Below are 17730 nucleotides of genomic sequence, written 5' to 3' on the forward strand. Positions count from 1 at the left end.
GAAACGAAAACTAGAGTGTTATGGGATAAAATTAAGGAGTGCTTTGCTGATGAAGAATAGACTGTATATCTGAAATTATATGTCATACAGGTACATGCATCGTAAAAATTTTGTTCTAAAGTTCACATTTTCGTATGGTATAAAAAATGCACGATCGATTTCTCGTGCGTTACACAGTGACTTTCGTAAAGTTCTTGTATGCTATCGAAAAATAAATAAAATTGTAAGTTTGAATGATCGATTTTTTTTATTAACAACGCAGTATTAGTTTCGAAAGCTTAGGTTTTCTAAAAAATATGTTTCTAACACCTAAAAAATGTATGTCATGAAAACTTTATCTGGCATTTTCACGTAATATAGAAAATTATGGTATACTGAAGCATATCGTTTACAATAATTAAACGATGTTGATCCATGAAGAAATTATGAAATTTTTTTACCGATATTTATACATTATATAAAAGTTATAAGTAGTTTGAAGCAGTTCCTCATTTCTAATATAAAATAAAAGCTACTAGTGAACACAATCACTGTGTTTATACCTCGTAATCATTGCTAACCTTCTTTTAATAATTGTGCAATATGTTTATTCTATTTCACGTTTACTACAAATTGTGGAAATGTGTAACTGCACTCTTACTATCATATCCTTTATCTAATGTAGTTACTATACTATGTTAGAACACTTTAAGAACAAGTTTATTTTGGTGTTAATTTCAGATACCAATTGTTTGTAAACACAAAATACATTTGTACATGTAGAAACAAACTCTGTAACTTTTGTGAACTTCTGCAATGTAAACAGTCTCAATCACACAAATTAGTCTCAATCTCACTTTATTCACTTAGCTTTCGCTTTTTCTTTTTCATCCTTTTTTTCTTCTTCTTTCTTCTCATCTTTTTTCGTTTCCTTTTTATCTGTCTCTTTTTTCTCGGCATCGCGATTGGTTAATTTATTATTGATCAAATTGTGCAAAGCCACTATAGATCTAACAAGAGCAGCAAGATACACAACTAACATTTGATCATTTGTTTTCACATATAGCGAATCAACAAAGCTACTTTGCGTCATATCGGGTAGTAAGTTAAAAATGTCTTGAAGTTGATAAACAATCTGATGGTTAATGGGTAATTTACCACTACCAACTTGTAGCAGATAATCTCTAATTTCCCTAATTTGTTCATGAAGACCTTTTAAACCTAATAATTGATTTGTAATTCTCTGGCTAAGAGTACCAACTGTGGTATCCTTGATATCTCTTAATAAATGTTCTACACCTACTTCCTCAGCTTCTTCGGCACCAATTTCACTAGGAATATGCTCAAAAGTCTTAGACGTCGGAGAACCGTCCTACAAGCGATACCATATTTTTAAAAACTATTTACATATTCATTACGCTATGGAACTTACATCGTGAACTTCTTCGACAGCTTGATATGCTTCTGTAGGAAGACCAAGATCTTTGGGTTTAGCATCAATTATAACCAAAACAGAATTAGGGCAGTATCTCCTGATTAATTCATTAATTGCAACATCATTTTGATGCAGCTTAGGCCCGGTGTGATACCATCCCACTACCTTTTCACGGGCTGCGCAAATCGGTTGATGAAAAGTTAGATTCAAGCTTGTAACTGCTATCGAACTCATATACACGTCAATATATACCTACCATTAACTTTTTTGAACATTCCATACATATTTTCAAGATAATCATGGTCAAGGAACCACACACTTTTATCTTTATCATCCTCATCAAAAGGTACTGTAAATAAAAATACTAGCGTTTGATTTCTTTACTTACTCAAGTGAGTTTAGGTTAAGGAGATCACAAATCGTTAAAGCGACAATATCTTCGTTTTGTTTACATATACGTTAAGAGGACGATAAATTAATCCACGATCAGAAAATTTATCAGTGAAATGAATAAAAATCTCGTAATAAAACAACGAATCTTAGTAGAGTTAACCTAACCTGCAAAACTGTTTGACACGTCCAGAACGCCTTTAGCCCTCCAACATCCAAGAAGAACGCCAACAACTCTTTTCTGATTGCCAATCTTTCCCATACGATTAAAGTGATCCACCACACTTAGTAATACTAAAGGGTGCACCACTACTTTCGTAGTTACAACCTCTTGACTCGGCATTTTTGAGCAATTCCTTTGACTTTTCTCAGTGAACGTAGCCGCAACAGAAACAACATCCAAGTGATTCACTGGTCATTCACAAAAGACCCTTCTACGTATATGCAATAAGGTAAACAATATAAGCGCCATTTTTAGGAAAATATGCGAACTATGATTTCATATAAATGATTTTAAATTATAATAATTTCAAAAAAAGTAAAAAAGTTCCAATTATTGTATGAGAAACACACCTTCAAACGTAATTTAAGGTTAATTATGAAATTCGGTACATGTAGAATTTTTACATAACTTTATATTAATTTATATTTTTCTTTAATTAGAATGAAAAGCCTGAAAAGCCAAAGTTTTAGGATTAATTTATTTTTTTAGATAATTATAAGATATTTGTGCAGGATATTAAAGTTAGCAACACTGTGCTGAAAACACGTTGCCTAACAAGTGTTTTGCTCCGATTCTTAAATATTAGAAGGTAATTCTTAGTGGAATGTGTGTGATAGTAGCATTCATAGAGGTGTAATAAATACAATATTGATTAATATAAAACTAGCCTGTGTATCTACTTTCTATAACAACCAAATTCAATTTATTCGAGAATAAACGAAGCGTTTACATTCTCGTTCTACGTATCCATTCCTGCCAGCAAGTGTACCAACTGAAGAATGAAGAAAGGCGCGAAATTTTAGATTTCAAATTTTTGTTACAGGATGTCGAGACAAATAGTTTTTGTAACGGGAAACGCGAAAAAATTGGAAGAATTCGTGGCTATTCTAGGAAAGAATTTTCCACGAACGATTACAAGTAAAAAGATTGATCTTCCGGAATATCAAGGAGATATTGATGATATATGTCGAAACAAGTGCCGAGCAGCGGCAGATTTAATAAAAGGTCCTGTTATTATCGAAGACACGTGTTTGTGTTTCAACGCGATGAAAGGTTTACCTGGACCTTATATAAAATGGTTCCTAGATAAATTAGGTCCCGAGGGATTGCATCAAATGCTCCACGGTTGGGAAGATAAAACAGCGGAAGCGGTTTGCACTTTTGCCTACTGCGCTGGAGAACCGGAAGATCCGGTTTTATTGTTTCAAGGTAGAACGCAAGGCATTATTGTAGATCCTCGAGGACCGCGAGACTTTGGTTGGGACCCGTGTTTTCAGCCTTTCGGCTACGAAAAGACGTACGCAGAATTGCCAAAAGAAGAAAAGAATAAAATTTCTCATCGTAGTAAAGCATTGGAGAAATTAAAAGATTACTTTATGAAAGATATTCAACCTTAGCTTTAAATAAATTACTCTCTGAAAGCACAGTATTGATTTAATTTTATGTATCTGCAAATACTAATAACATTTGTAAACACACATGATTTAGAAATACAATGATTGCACATCAATGAAAGTTTGTTTTTTTTACTTTCTATTTAAACATGTATCTTTTTTATGAATGATTATGTTCGTATCATCAAAATATGTAATTCGAATGTTGACCGCACATTAGTAAGCATTATTTTCGTATTATCAAAAGTGATTTTGTATTTAAAATACATTTCGGTTGAACTGATAATATACAGATGGACTTCGTTACAAGTTGGGTTACACACTAAAATTTTTTACAACATACAGCAACAAAGCAACTTGAATGTTGATTCCTCCAATCAATATCCCACGAATCGTAAATATGTACGATATATTTATCAAAATGTTTCCAAAGTGATGCAAAAATTATTGATATTTTATCATACTATTTTTAGTGAAAATTTATGGATTTTGCGTTTTAAATTTTACGGTTTTATACTTGAAAAATTTCGTATAAACTTATATATTATATGCGTATTTTTACTTCATCTTAACAAGTATACGTTTGTATTATTGTTGATTGTCGTGAGCGATGGTAAACAAGCGTGTTTTATTTGTTATTTTTCTGCAGCATTATTGATAAGGCTAATTAAACTCGTTAATGGAGAGAGCTCACAATACTGTGACTTATTATTACAAAAGCAATCTCGAGGGAAGTTTCCAATCTCGCTGTCACCGTAATAAAATTAATAGCGAAGCTTGTTTGTTATTACTGATATTAGAACACCATAAATGATTAACATGAATTAATTAATTAATTAATGGACGAACCAATTTACTGGATCAATTATGTTCGGCATGTAATAAAAGTTATAAAGAAGTTTGCACATAATTCGTTTTTTTCAATTTTTTTTTAATTCCGTAGAAAGAAATAGCGATAAACGGAGAATGATCGAAGGCAGAAAACTTTAAGACGTTTTCAATTATCCGCTATTACTGACGGGGGAAAAATTACGAACCAGTTTAATATAAAATCATCAGGTGATATTTTTAAAAGCCTTTCGCATACAATAGTAAACGTAACTTACAATGATGCCAGAACGGGTTATCTTTTGAATTGATTATACCAGCACGGTCGGTTCATAACACCCCTTCGATAGGGGTTATCATTATATTTGCACTTTCTTATTCTACTGGGATCTACCGATTTTTCGCCTTATAAAAGGAGACAACTGTGCAGCAGCGTTACCAGTCTTTCTACAAGGGCCGCGCAATAATGAATGCCCTAATCGGTAAGTAAAACGAAAGAAGAAAGAAAAGTTCGTTTCGCGTCTTTTGTTTTAATGTATTCGCGGGAGTTACATTTTTACTGAAATTATATTATACAAGCTTCCTTTTTGTTTTGCAGTGTTTTTGGGAACGCTAGCTACAACTCTTGCCATTTCTGGTACGTTAACTCCAAACAAAATAAATTAATCTGTCCAATCTCTTGGAATACATCAACGCAGTTGCTAAAATAATTTTATTAAATACTATTACAGCTTACGTTCCTCATGGAAAAACTGTAACTTACAAATATACCGCTGATGTGAAGGCCGGAGTGATCGAGCCGGCTTCTCTCGCGTCTCAGTACGGCATCGAGTGTCTTCTTCATGTAAAGCATGATGCCACCGACCCAACATTGAAAAATGCCTACTATGTCACTTTAACCGATGTGAAACATGGTATGCATAATGGGCATACAACGTATCATGAGCATGTTCACCTTGTGCATCCGATCGTCGAAGCTGCTGAGGCGATCGAGACACCATTCTTGGTTGTCTACGACGAAAGTGGTAACGTGAGTAAAAGAGAAAAGACTGAAGTCAGAACTTGACCAATTTTTATTTGAATCTATTAAAATTATTACAGTTACAAGGTGTGAAGCTAACGGAAAATGAGCCTGGATGGTCGCGGAACATCAAAAAGGCCATCGCTTCTATGCTTCACTTGAATTTGTCCAATATTCCCGTTCAAACTTCTACGAAGTCGCACACTTTCTCAACTCACGAGGTAGGTAACGACTGATGGGAACATCCTGTAATTTTGGCTAATGTTCTCTTTGGTTGTTACCACTAGGACACCATTCATGGAATTTGTAAAGTAGAATATCAGGTGCATTCAGTGAATCGAACGTCCACCACTGACTTTGTAGTCACAAAAATATACGAACCAAAGTACTGCTCACACTTCAACTATTATGAGTTCCATCAATTTGAATGTGAGAAGTGTCACACAGGAAAACAGGTATTAATAAGTATCGATGTTTGGATTTTTCCATTATTCTAAACATTAACAATGATTGTTTCATAACTTTTGTTTCCATATTCTCGTGCAGGATGATATGACGACTACTAGTAAGCGCGTTTTCGAAATAGAACAGCAAGGCAACGATCTACTCATTAAAAAATTGATTAGTTACGGAGTGATCAACTACCTGCCGTGGTCGGCCAACTCAGAGGCTCATTATCTTTTGACAAAGTAACTTGAAAAGCCTTTGCCGCAGTTTTAATTATAAGAAATTCGTACTATATTTAAGAACGATGTTCGTTTTTACAGCCAAACGTTGGTACTTCAAAACGTTGTTCCTGTATCTAATATTCAACTACCAGTTGTCAACTTCCAAAATAATCCAGTTTTAAACAAAGTTTTCTACGACAAACCGCAAACACAATATACTTCTCAGGCCGAGGTAGACATAACTTATGGCCGACATGTTGTTAAGCTCGACGAGCTTACCGTTAAACTGAAGCAGATGTTGGAGGAAGCTGCCAATTATCTAAAAGACCATCATGGACAACCAGACTGGAAGCATGGCCAAACAATTAACAGACTTTTACGTACTATGAGTTACATGAACGTTGAAACTTTAAAAAGGGTATATAACGAACTCAAATTTACCCAGGATAGCAAACAAGAAATGATGAAGTATGTATTTCGACATTTATTGATATCATTGATATGCATTATGTACATTTGTTCCCATATTTTTTCAGGAATATTTTCCTCTTGGTAGTTCCGAACGTAGGAACCACAGCCGCATGTATTTTCACGCGTAATCTGATTCAAACAGGGAGCATTCCGAATTGGATTGCGGTCACAATGCTCACTAATCTTCCGATGCATGTAAAAGATCCTTCGGAGGAACTGCTTTTACAGATGGAAAAACTTCTCTACTTAGGAAGCACCGTTTCCGCACGCGTTAAAGATGCTGGCATATTTTGCTTCGCCACACTGGTCCACAAAACGTTCAAGGACAAGTATACAGGAGCTGCCAACAATCTTTTGGATAAATACTTGCAGCACTTCATGGATCATATTAAAAGTATGTAACCTTTCTAATACCCCAATTCGACTAATCTTGACTTCGTTTCGTAACAAATGTTGCAGACGAGCCAACGCATCACATGAAGACGGTGTACATGATGGCCATGAAAAACGTTAAACTGAGCCATATTCTGACACACCTTGAGCCCATAATTCGCGGCGAAACGGTTATCTCTCAAAAACCGCATACCATTCGTACACAAGCTATTTGGGCCATCAAATCGATGCATGTCACCGGTACTCATCGCATTTATGTTCTACTCTGGCCAATCCTTTCTGATGTTACACTTCCAACGGCGACTAGAATTGCCGCTTACGATGCATTGGTGCATCATTTACCAGACCCAAGAGATCTCGTAAATATTCATTGGTTTATGACTACCGAAAAGAATGACCATTTGTACAATTATCACGTGGACACCATCAAAGGACTCGCTAACTCAGTTGACTCTTGCATGTTGCCACTACAAGAAGTGGCCAAGGAAATATTAAGTTTTATTACAACGCGACATGCTACCGTCCCACTATCAGGCAAAGTTTATGTTGATTACGTAGATGAAAAATACGGATACGGCGAAGCTGTGAAAGGCTCTTACGTTGTCCATCATTTGACTGGCTTGCCCTACGTTGGCTCGGTCGAGCACATTACGTCTGTCAGCCACAAACGTATCACTGGTGTGGGAGTGAGTGTCTTTATTGACTATTACAGCTAATGAATTTTGTTTATGTTCCTTTTTAATGTCATTCAGCTTTTTTTTCATGTACCATAGATTCATTGGAATATCGAAGGTCTGCACGAAATCATGAAGAACGTAAAGCATAAAGTATTCAACCAGTCTGTACAAGCGATTAAAAACACCAACGTGAAGAATGTGCTAACCAAAGCAGCAAGAGACATGCCTGTGCTCGAAGATGTAGACGTTAATGTGATCCTAACAATAAATGATTACGTCGTATCAATGTACCATTACAACAAGGATAACTGGATGCACGCTCTCGATGAAATGGCGCAATGGAAGGAATTCTTTACAGAGAACATGAATGACATTAACTGGCAAAGTTATTACAGCAGCGTTGCGTATCGCAACCATTTCGAAATGCATATGCCCACTGATCTCGGTGTACCGGCCATTTTGAGCGCGAAAGTCCCTTCGTTCGATTCTTTGGTTGGAACTGTTTCTTTTTCGGAAGATAAAAATCTGTCGGACTACACTGTACAAGTGAAATACCATAGTTGGACGCATGCTGAACCTGCAATGTCAGTCTACAATCCCATCGTCGATGTCTGGCACGTTATTCGCAGGCCATCGGTCCAGGACATTGTTTTACCCATTAAAATGCACGTTCGTTACAATTCAGAGACGAAGAACATTAAAGTTACGCTGGCAAGACTGCCCGTTTCGGAGTACTCGGTTGCTGAGATGTCGACTTATGTTAAAAGCTACGTCAGCATTTTCGGTGACGAGACCGATCATTTGAAAAAGAGTTGCGATACATGTCATCATCACGAGATGGTTACAGGTGTCGTCAACCCGAAAAAGTACGAAAACGTCGTGGAATCAAAAGACACCGGACTTAAATTTACCACATCAGTGTACAATTGTGAAAGCACTGTTACACCTGTTCCACCTATGGTCGAGTGGATGAAGACACTCACAGATGGACATAAAAACACTATGTATGTATTAACATACCTGTCCAATTAATCGAATCATGGACGATTTCGAAGAAAATGAAATAAAATTAAAATTTATTTTCACGTTGCAGGGGCTACACATGGGTTCACGTTATTATGGGTATTCGCCAGCAAATGATAAATGACGTTATTTCGGGACATGAAAAGAGTTGCGCGACTACTATCAAAGTCGAACCAAGTATCGTTCATCCCACTTCTGTGGTAAGTTGGAGAACATGTTTTAGATATAATACGTTTACGTTCAAGCTTTAATTCTCTATTTTCTCGTATATACGATTAGATTGAAATAGTTGGAAAAGTTAATGTTCAAAACATGGATCACACCAGTGAAACAATGAGTCTGCTTAGCAGCACGAGGTTTGATGTTCGCGGGACGTTGACAGCTAAGGCAGCCTCCACTTATGAGGTTGTAAGACAATGGGATGTGAATGTTAACGCTTTGCTGTCACAAGGCCACGTGAATAATAATGTGAAAGTTATGGCCACTCGTACCACGATAGGAGAGAAAAATTTGAAGGTACGAGAGGAATTTATAGATATCACAAGTTAAATACTCTAATTATTGACACTAGAAATGTAATCGATACATTACTTCAGATATGCGTGACGGCGCGTAAGGATTATTCGGCGGATACTTCAGATTTATTCAAAGTTGGTACCGGAAAGAAGGAAGTCAATTCGAAAGTCACAATTACCATGGGAGAAACAACTGAAGACAAATGCGTGAATGATCAAATGGACGTAACAATTACCATGAAAGGGGAATTAACGGATGAACAAAAGGAACATACTGTGGAAGACAGTGTACATAGTACATGCGCTACACAAACACAGAATTCCTTGTACCACTCTGGGGGTTTACACGTCCCTCATACTTGGCATTGCATGCAAGAAGCTGTACTTCATTCAACGATGAGGAAATTTACCGTGAATATGGCACTAAGAAAGGTACATGACGATCCTTCGGCACGGACATGTTTCGTAATTACAGTTCGATTATGTATGTACTGATCTTGAGTTCACATTGTAGGTACCTCTGCAACTGGTATCCTGCGCAAACATATTGCAAGATGTTGTGCGTAGTCTTTCTCATCCACATGTAACATATTCTTGGGATCACGTCGAGACTGGAAATGTAAAAGCTGTCGTAGAATTCCCATACCATACGAACGTTCTTAACACCGAGATTACCACTCCGACATACACTTACGATTTAGTTGAATTACCATTTGGTGATCCACTTTGGAATGTGTGGATGGATAATACTCATTACGACGTTACAAAATTGTATAATTACGTTAATAAACGTACCAGTGAGTTTTTATCTACTTCATAGTAGTAATTATATATTATATAAATGTGTTAAACAAATTTTACGCTGTCTACAGTGCCATGCTCGATCTATCCTCGAGTTCTTCTCACTTTGGATAATGGTACTATGCCATTTATCGTACCCGATAAATGGACTCTGATGACTGGTGATCATATAGACCAGACGTACAGTGTTTTCGTAAAATCAGTGCAGACTGATAAATTGGCCATGAAAGTTATCGTGGGTGAACACGAATTGGAAGTTAAACCTTTAGATTCAGAAGTAACAGTCATCGTAAATAACAAAGTGATCCCCGATTATAAAAAGGGTATAATGGTGCCCGAAGGTGATCAGAATTCCTACGCTATTAAGTAAGTATGCCTCTCTGTAATTATTGTAAAATATCGTTTTAAACGCAATAAGTTTATGATAATATACTTTTCCCGTACAGGGTGACCAAAGCTTATGAACATTTAGTAGTTGAGTCAACAATGGTACCAGTTCACATTTATTATGTACCGCATACCGTCACCGTTGATCTGAAAACCGAACTTCAGGGTCAAGTGACTGGTTTGTGCGGTTGCATGGATGGCACCCATAAAGTTGAAATACCAAAAATATATACCGTATCGCATGTTTAAGGGTATCATAAAAAATCATTTAATCATTTTTTCATCTAATAAAGAGACTGTAGTAGAAATTGGATGTAGCAGTAGGTGATTACTATTAAACAAGAGACCTTTCTATCGTAGGGTATATCGAATGATAATATAGATGTAGGAAATGGAAGAATAAAGTTCTATTTTGGATAATTTTTCAGTGTTTATTTTTTACCTTGTTCCCCGTAATATAAATATCCATGAATTTCATGTTACCTTATTTTGTAACTTTGATGCAATTACATTTTAGTATTAAAATGAAAATATAAAAATTATTAATTTCGAATTTATGTGATGAAATATATTAAAATAAAGAAGTATTTTTATTTGAACATATTCGATAATGTAAAAACTGTAATTTAAAGAGTCTCGTCACGTGGCCTCCGTGGCGCAATCGGCTAGCGCGTTCGGCTGTTAACCGAAAGGTTGGTGGTTCGAGCCCACCCGGGGGCGGATTATTTTTTGCTTTTTAAATGTACGTATTACAAATTTTCTATAAAACTCTAAGCACTTTTACCATCTTTGTTTATTGTCGAAATCTAATCATCGAAATTGATAAAATAAGCAAGTGTCTCTTCGTTATATCCATAAAGATGTATTGCTTGTCTTTCCAAAATGTAAAAATGTTAAGTATAGTATCCATATGATACAGTACACTATTAATACAAATTAAGTGTCTGTGTATGAAAGCAATTTATTTAAAATATGGTAACTTTCCATGTTATGTCTGACTTGTTTTTTGCATTTGGTTCTAAAGAGGTTTGAATCTACTTCCGAGAATTCACTAGCAGCGCCACTATCGATTTCCTTTTTAAATTCTGTCTAGACTCCATCTTCCTTCTACGGACACCCATATCCCACGCGAGGAGAAAAGTGAATTCTGATTTCAAAGATAGCATTTATTACGTAAGTATTGATTATGTCTATATAAAAAAGTTAATAATTTTCATTTAAATAATACTCTCTCTTTTATTACTACTCCCGAAATTATGTCTTGTACGTATATTTGGTTGAGTTCGCTGCCGGTTTTGTAACATTTTTAGATTTTTGTTCCTCTTTTAACGATTATCTATAGAGTATTTATATTTATCAGATATTTTTACAACTTTATTGCATTACATTTCGGGATTTTGTGTGAGCAAAGAATTTGCTAGAACACCTTCCATCGTGAGTTTAAATTGTAGCACTATTTTTAGGTTAGAGTTGTTTGACCACAGTGTAACGAAATAGATAAGTGTTACATCAGATCACGTTTTTTTTTGTTTTACAAAATGTTCTCCATTTTGATTTTCAGGTCCTTTTTTAAAGAAAATGGCTCAGTATCTGAATCGACTTGGACAGTTTGGTTTAACTATGGCTATAACTGGAAGTGTTATTAATACTGCCTTATACACTGGTTAGTATCTTCCTTATTTCTGTGGTGAAGATTCCATGAAATTAAGTTCAATGTACTTCATATTTCCTATTGATTGTTTCAGTTGACGGAGGTCATCGAGCTGTTATTTTTGATAGGTTTACTGGAATAAAGAATCAGGTTGTAGGGGAAGGAACACATTTTTTCATTCCCTGGGTACAGAAACCTATCATATTTGATATTCGATCTAGACCAAGAAATATTCCTGTAATCACTGGAAGTAAGGATCTGCAAAATGTAAACATCACACTTCGTATTCTCTTCAGACCTGTGCCAGATACATTGCCAAAAATCTACACTATCCTTGGTGTAGATTATGATGAAAGAGTACTTCCTTCCATTACAAATGAAGTATTAAAAGCTGTAGTCGCTCAATTCGATGCTGGAGAGCTAATCACACAGAGAGAGATTGTCTCTCAAAAAGTTAGGGAAGATTTGATGGAGAGAGCTACTCAGTTTGGATTAATTTTGGACGATATTTCAATTGTAAGTGTTACGTAATAGTTTTTTTTTACTATAAATATAGTATCTCTTTTTACATTGGTTGCTATCTTGTTACAGACACATTTAACATTTGGAAAAGAATTTACTCAGGCTGTGGAAATGAAACAAGTAGCGCAGCAAGAAGCAGAGAAGGCGCGTTTCTTGGTAGAAAAAGCAGAACAACATAAGAAAGCTGCCATTATTAGTGCAGAAGGTGATGCCCAAGCTGCTAGCCTGATTGCAAAATCTCTTGGTGAAGCAGGCGATGGATTAGTTGAACTTAGAAGAATCGAAGCTGCTGAAGACATAGCTCATAATTTGTCTAGATCCCGTCAAGTAGCATATTTGCCACCAGGTCAAAATGTCTTATTAAACTTACCACAGTAAAACTAAGATTCGAATAAAAATTGCATACATAAATTGTGCATTTATATTGTAATGTATGTTTCGATATAATGGCGGTGTAATAATAATAGTTGCTTTAAGATTATATTGAAAAATACGGCATAGGAGGAATACATATACATATATACATAGCATTTTCGTAGTGTTGAAGTTTAAAATTAAATTTTTAATATGCAAACTCGTTCCTAAATACATAAATGCATTTAATTTTTTCAGCATTTCATTCTACACTTTGGGATATATTATACTATATATATATGTCTTTTTCTTTTGTTTTTTATATAATAGTGACTTGATTAATTGGAAGTATTTTTTATTGTTAGCTACAGATCAGTTTGTTTTCTTTTCAGGAGAGGAGAGCGTCTTTCTTCAGGGTTTTCAGTAGTCTAATGTTAGGTTGAAAATACTAAGTATAAAATTTTTTAATATATACATTTTTAGCATTTACTGCATACTGCTACTGCATATAGGGTTATTGAGTGGACAATAACTAGCTATATATCTCTATATAAACATTCATTTGAATCGGGATGCGACAATATAGTTGTGTTCATTTCAGCGATAAGGAATAAAAGCTACATTTTTACCAGAATCAACATATATAAATATATGATATATTCGTTGCATAAATTTGAATTAATTATTACAGTGAATATTCTTGTAAAAGATGTATCAATGTAGATTTTATTTTTTTAGAGCAGAAATTTTCTGACAGTTTTATTTTATCCGTACCTAATTTAATTTGTAAAACTTAATTTTTGCCTTTAAGAATTTCGTTTGTTAATGTTTTCAAATCATTTGTATATTTAGTAAATAATTTTTTATTTCGCGATTGATTATCAGGCAAGGAACATTGAAATTCCATCATAGCCAGGCATTCGTCTATCGAAATCACCGATGAATTATGATCATCAATCAACGACTCAAAATTGGTGAAAGATTATCCCAGTTGGAGTCCTCCGTTTCGGTGTTTGTCGGCATTGCCAGTTAACAGAAAAAACAATTCATCACAATTAGGTGAACACCGTGGGGGTTTCCTTGATGGACCGCAAAGAAAATTGGAAATATTTTATCGTCAATAATTTTAATTTTTGCTTTGTTATATTTAAATTCTATTTTCAGAGCTGATTTATTTTGTATTCGTACATTAATTAACCAGCTTGAGATTTACAGAAAGAGCGAACTGTCGAAGAATAATAATTGCGCATAAAAGTGATGCTCGCGTCGCGGTAGATTTCATTAGTATAATTTTCGGTAGAGTATAAACTAACCGAGAGAACTCGGTTTCGAGAAGGAAGGGGCAAGATCAAGGTGGTAGGAGTACGAAGCAAAAGCAGATTAGCGTGAATAATGAAGACACGACCCCGTGAAAGCCTAAGCGGGTCTCCTTAAGTCTGCTCCTTCGAGTAGAAGCCGAAGCCGGAAAGGAAGGATGCTGGCTGAGAGGTGGAGCGGACAGAAAGGAGGTAGAAGCAGTTAATTACTCCTCCCATCCAGGGGATAACGACTTCCCCTTATTTGTCGAGAGGCGCAAACAGCCAACCCTCGGTGTAATCCCCTGGCAAGACGCTTTCTCGGATATGTACCTCGGAGTCTTGGATCCATCCCATAACTCAAACATTACTCCGTTTCAATGAGTATTGATAGATCGAAAAACTTTTCAGATACTTCTTATTACGAAACATACTTGAACGAATCTTACGATCCATAAATTTCTGTCATTCTCGTAAAATCACATTGTAAATTTTGTTAATCGTGCTTTAAGGCACCGATGATTCCGCGATCCCCCAAAAGTTTTAGCGTACCAACTTGGTTGCTTTGTCGTCATATATCGTAGAGCGTTATATGTTAAAATGTCGCGAACATGCGGAACATTTCTAACGAAAGTTAAAAATCGTCATCGTCAGTTTCGTTGTATGTTTTGTAGGTGACGCAGGGAACTGCGAACCATAAAGAATAGCACATGTTCCCCGGACCATGCATGCGTGCAGCGAAATAAATAATAGGTGCATCCGAATACGCATACGAGGAACGTAGAGAGATGGAGAGAAGGGAGACTAATTACGAAAGAAATCATAATAGGCGCACATGCACCGCGGGCTGTCGAGCTAACGATCGTTTCCTCTGCATCTGCACCTGTTACTGCGATCCTACGGTTGCATCGATGCACGCGAGCCGCATATGCCGATGGCCTTCCTCGGAGAGACGACCGGCTAAGGTAAGTTTTCTTGACGAATTCGTAACTTTCAGTATTTTGTGAATATTCAGATGTTGTGGTGATACCGTAAAATCTACGATTTAAATATGCTCTCATTGCTTTTGCTTTTTACAATTCATTATTTTATATAACTGATTCATCAATAATTTGGTCCTTAAAACAAGCGATCATAGATACGGCAATTAGAATGTAATGAACATTCGTATAGAGTTTTCGTATACAGAGTCAGAGAAACGTTCTCTTTGAAGTCGGCAGCGTAATAAACGCGGTCACTGCATAAATCTTGTTTAATTAAGGGAGGAAATATGAAAACGAAAACAAGTGCCCGATGGTTCGCGACTATGTCCCTCTTTCTGCTAGGAAGAACACGAGACTTCGGGGCATATGACAAAGCGCCATTGACCATCGTCCGAATTAAAGTCCGGAAAATTGGATGGGTCGCAACGTTAAATAACCATGTTTCGCGATTTCTTCTCTTCCGTTTCGCTAATTCCATCTACCTATGGCAGTTCCTGCGACACTGTCATTGTTTCTTGCATAAAGCTTTTAGCGATCGTCTCGAACTTTGTGCTAGGCGGTCACTAAATAAGATTAAAAGTTTCGTTTATTTTCTTGGCATAAAATAGAAAGTGTTCATTTATTATCTATCCGTATGAGAAATTTCGAAATTTTTAAACGTTTCAGGGTGGTGCGCACCCTTGAAGTGTTTCAACTAATTAAAGCAAGCGCCATTCGGTTAGCATAATCGTGGGGTCGGGACGATCGGTCGATTCCGACACTACTTCACCCTCGTCTTCCTCATTTTCGTGAAGCCCGCACGCGAGGAGTAATTTTCAATAAATGCACCCTGGTCCGACTTTGTCGTTGATCCTCTTCTGCCTTGGCGTACAGGCAACGGTAGCCTCGCCATTCATCTCTTCCACCTTCCATTCTTCTTGTTTCTTCTCTAGCCTCGAAAACATGGTACTTGGCTGACGCACGAGAGCAACAAGAAGTTCGTAGTTTCGAACGAACATCCGACACCTCGCGCGATTGCCATTCACCTTTCGCCGTAGAACAGTTTAGACGAGAGCCCCGGGGAAGTTTCGTGGCAGATTGATTTACATCGAAGTCCGCCTGGAGCCGGCCTGTAATCTCGCGACCGTGCCGGTCAGAATGCACGTGACCGCCGCCACTGCCGCCTCATCCCTTTCACGATCTATCTAGGGTGCATTAGGGCTTGAGTGTTGCAACGGGAGGCAACCAACTTACGCTTAATATCGCGATTAGCTCGGCCCATCGATAACTAGTGGTTTGAGCAATCGTTTCTGCGGCTTTATCGTTTGTTTCTTCATGATTTGCCTGTCGCGTGTCTCTGTCCCGATTTCGGCTAACTAGAACAGGACGGCTAGGCCTCGTGGAACAAAGGGTGAAGTCTTTTGAACGGAAAGTGGAGCCGCTCTCCCGTTAGGACATTTCCTCTTCAAGTGTCCTCAGGAAGTACGCAGGTCATCGCGTGCAGAGACCCGCGAGACGATCGTGGCTCGCCATTGTCAACGGCACACGAGAAAAGAAAGTTCACGGCTACGGGGGTTACACGCTGTCCTCAGGGTCACCGTTATCCAGCGATCATCGTGTACACGATTCGCGATGAAACTGGAACGAATTCTTCGATTCTAACGCAACGACTAACTGCCCAGACGAATCATTAAAAGACTCGAACGTGTAATCCGCGTGTTTATCTTGAAAATGTGTAATCGTTCGGATTTACCCATACTTTCGAAGCAATTTCGTGGTCCACGTTACCACGAATCCGCTATTCTCTCATTTTGCCTGTTTCTTTTCTTCGCTACCTGGCCATTCTTCGCGGTACACAAAGCTGCTGGTTGCAGAGTTATTTATCACTTGGTCCGTATAATTCCGAGTAACGAATGCTTGCGTGATGATCACAACATCTCGGATAATATTCTGTTAAGGAACAGAAACCAACTCCTCTCCTCGAGGTCCCGCTTTTTCATTCCCCCTCCGCGTTGTCTGAGAACGATCATTTTCTCGTAAGAAGCCAATATTTTTGCATAACGCTCATCTTAATACTTTTCCTGTTTCCTTCAAAGAAGCTGCGGGCTACCGTCTGCATTCTCAGTACGTCAATTTCCAAGTTATACTTGAACCAAACCACTATACAACGTTGTCTAATAAATTCCAAGCGTTTAACGCTTCAGCTGGTCCTGGGCTAGTTCATCTTGCTCGTTACCCGGCTCGTCTTCATTAACCCTACCGCGTTCTCCAAGTTCATCCTCCGGCTCGTGTATAGTAGCTGCTCTCCACGATCTCCTTGACTCTGGTAATCGTTCGCCAGGCGTTCGTCGACCGGGATGAACGTCGACAAAGCCGCGTTCCGCTGTTCCCACAGGAGCGTCTTTCGTGCTGGCCGTACGAACATTAATTCGGTCAGGAAGGAATGAACGGTAAGGTGAGGAGGGGCGAGAGGCAAGGAGGAAAGGGAAAAGGGACAGAAGGGAAGGCTGTAACATATGTGTAACGCAAGGGGCGTTTCGTGGCTGCGGTCCCGTCCATCTGTGGCAAGGAGTCCAGACGTAATTGCTACATCCTCAGATGCTGTTACCATACCTGTGAGTACACCGTCGGAGCGATTCGCCAAAATCGCCACGATTCAGTGACAAGTATGGTTCAAAGTCAGGAGTATATCAGTTGGAGTATATCAGAGATAGATCGATAAGTAAATCGTCCCTATCGTC

The 17730-nt window shown here is 37.5% G+C and overlaps 4 protein-coding genes and 1 non-coding gene across 6 annotated transcripts; 4 read left to right on the forward strand and 1 right to left on the reverse strand.

Annotated features, from left to right (window-relative positions):
* Positions 1–681: 681 nt before the first annotated feature.
* Rpn8 (regulatory particle non-ATPase 8) lies at positions 682–2147 on the reverse strand. Its single transcript, XM_076907889.1, has 4 exons — positions 1973–2147; positions 1671–1763; positions 1412–1590; positions 682–1351 (listed from the first exon to the last, which is right to left on the reverse strand). The coding sequence occupies exons 1-4, from the start codon at positions 2145–2147 to the stop codon at positions 842–844; spliced, it is 957 nt and encodes a 318-aa protein (XP_076764004.1). The 3' UTR covers positions 682–841.
* Positions 2141–3542, forward strand: LOC143431291 (inosine triphosphate pyrophosphatase). Of its 2 annotated transcripts, none has more exons than XM_076907904.1 (2): positions 2141–2256; positions 2851–3542. In XM_076907904.1, the coding sequence occupies exon 2, from the start codon at positions 2852–2854 to the stop codon at positions 3422–3424; it is 573 nt and encodes a 190-aa protein (XP_076764019.1). In that variant the 5' UTR covers positions 2141–2256; position 2851; the 3' UTR covers positions 3425–3542. The 2 variants fall into 2 exon arrangements, with proteins under 2 accessions (XP_076764019.1, XP_076764029.1); XM_076907914.1 differs by lacking the exon at positions 2141–2256 and adding an exon at positions 2560–2616.
* A 1173-nt stretch (positions 3543–4715) lies between these two features.
* Positions 4716–10625, forward strand: Vhdl (larval-specific very high density lipoprotein). Its single transcript, XM_076901166.1, has 16 exons — positions 4716–4731; positions 4848–4886; positions 4948–5279; positions 5351–5491; positions 5558–5725; positions 5817–5959; positions 6038–6406; positions 6475–6803; positions 6869–7488; positions 7576–8483; positions 8573–8702; positions 8782–9018; positions 9099–9449; positions 9532–9814; positions 9890–10184; positions 10265–10625. Exons 1-16 carry the CDS (start codon positions 4716–4718, stop codon positions 10452–10454), a joined length of 4551 nt encoding a protein of 1516 aa, XP_076757281.1. The 3' UTR covers positions 10455–10625.
* A 226-nt stretch (positions 10626–10851) lies between these two features.
* On the forward strand, positions 10852–10925 carry Trnan-guu (transfer RNA asparagine (anticodon GUU)). Its single transcript has one exon. It is a non-coding gene; the product is annotated as a tRNA-Asn (tRNA).
* A 376-nt stretch (positions 10926–11301) lies between these two features.
* On the forward strand, positions 11302–12785 carry Phb1 (prohibitin 1). The gene is made up of 4 exons (XM_076899170.1): positions 11302–11378; positions 11767–11868; positions 11951–12372; positions 12448–12785. The coding sequence occupies exons 2-4, from the start codon at positions 11784–11786 to the stop codon at positions 12754–12756; spliced, it is 816 nt and encodes a 271-aa protein (XP_076755285.1). The 5' UTR covers positions 11302–11378; positions 11767–11783; the 3' UTR covers positions 12757–12785.
* Positions 12786–17730: the final 4945 nt, after the last annotated feature.

Source organism: Xylocopa sonorina, chromosome 1, assembly GCF_050948175.1.
Source record: "Xylocopa sonorina isolate GNS202 chromosome 1, iyXylSono1_principal, whole genome shotgun sequence".
NCBI classification, from domain to species: Eukaryota; Metazoa; Arthropoda; class Insecta; order Hymenoptera; family Apidae; genus Xylocopa; species Xylocopa sonorina.

Coding starts and splice junctions, on each gene's coding strand:
- Rpn8 (XM_076907889.1), bottom strand. CDS start 2,147: ATGCCGAGTCAAGAGGTTGTAACTACGAAAGTAGTGGTGCACCCTTTA. Junction 1,764..1,972: donor CGTGTCAAACAGTTTTGCAG/GTTAGGTTAACT, acceptor TTTTATTTACAG/TACCTTTTGATGAGGATGAT. Junction 1,591..1,670: donor AATGTTCAAAAAAGTTAATG/GTAGGTATATAT, acceptor CGATTTGCGCAG/CCCGTGAAAAGGTAGTGGGA.
- LOC143431291 (XM_076907904.1), top strand. CDS start 2,852: ATGTCGAGACAAATAGTTTTTGTAACGGGAAACGCGAAAAAATTGGAA.
- Vhdl (XM_076901166.1), top strand. Junction 5,726..5,816: donor AGTGTCACACAGGAAAACAG/GTATTAATAAGT, acceptor ATTCTCGTGCAG/GATGATATGACGACTACTAG. Junction 9,815..9,889: donor TTACGTTAATAAACGTACCA/GTGAGTTTTTAT, acceptor CGCTGTCTACAG/TGCCATGCTCGATCTATCCT.
- Phb1 (XM_076899170.1), top strand. CDS start 11,784: ATGGCTCAGTATCTGAATCGACTTGGACAGTTTGGTTTAACTATGGCT. Junction 11,869..11,950: donor TAATACTGCCTTATACACTG/GTTAGTATCTTC, acceptor TGATTGTTTCAG/TTGACGGAGGTCATCGAGCT. Junction 12,373..12,447: donor TTTTGGACGATATTTCAATT/GTAAGTGTTACG, acceptor ATCTTGTTACAG/ACACATTTAACATTTGGAAA.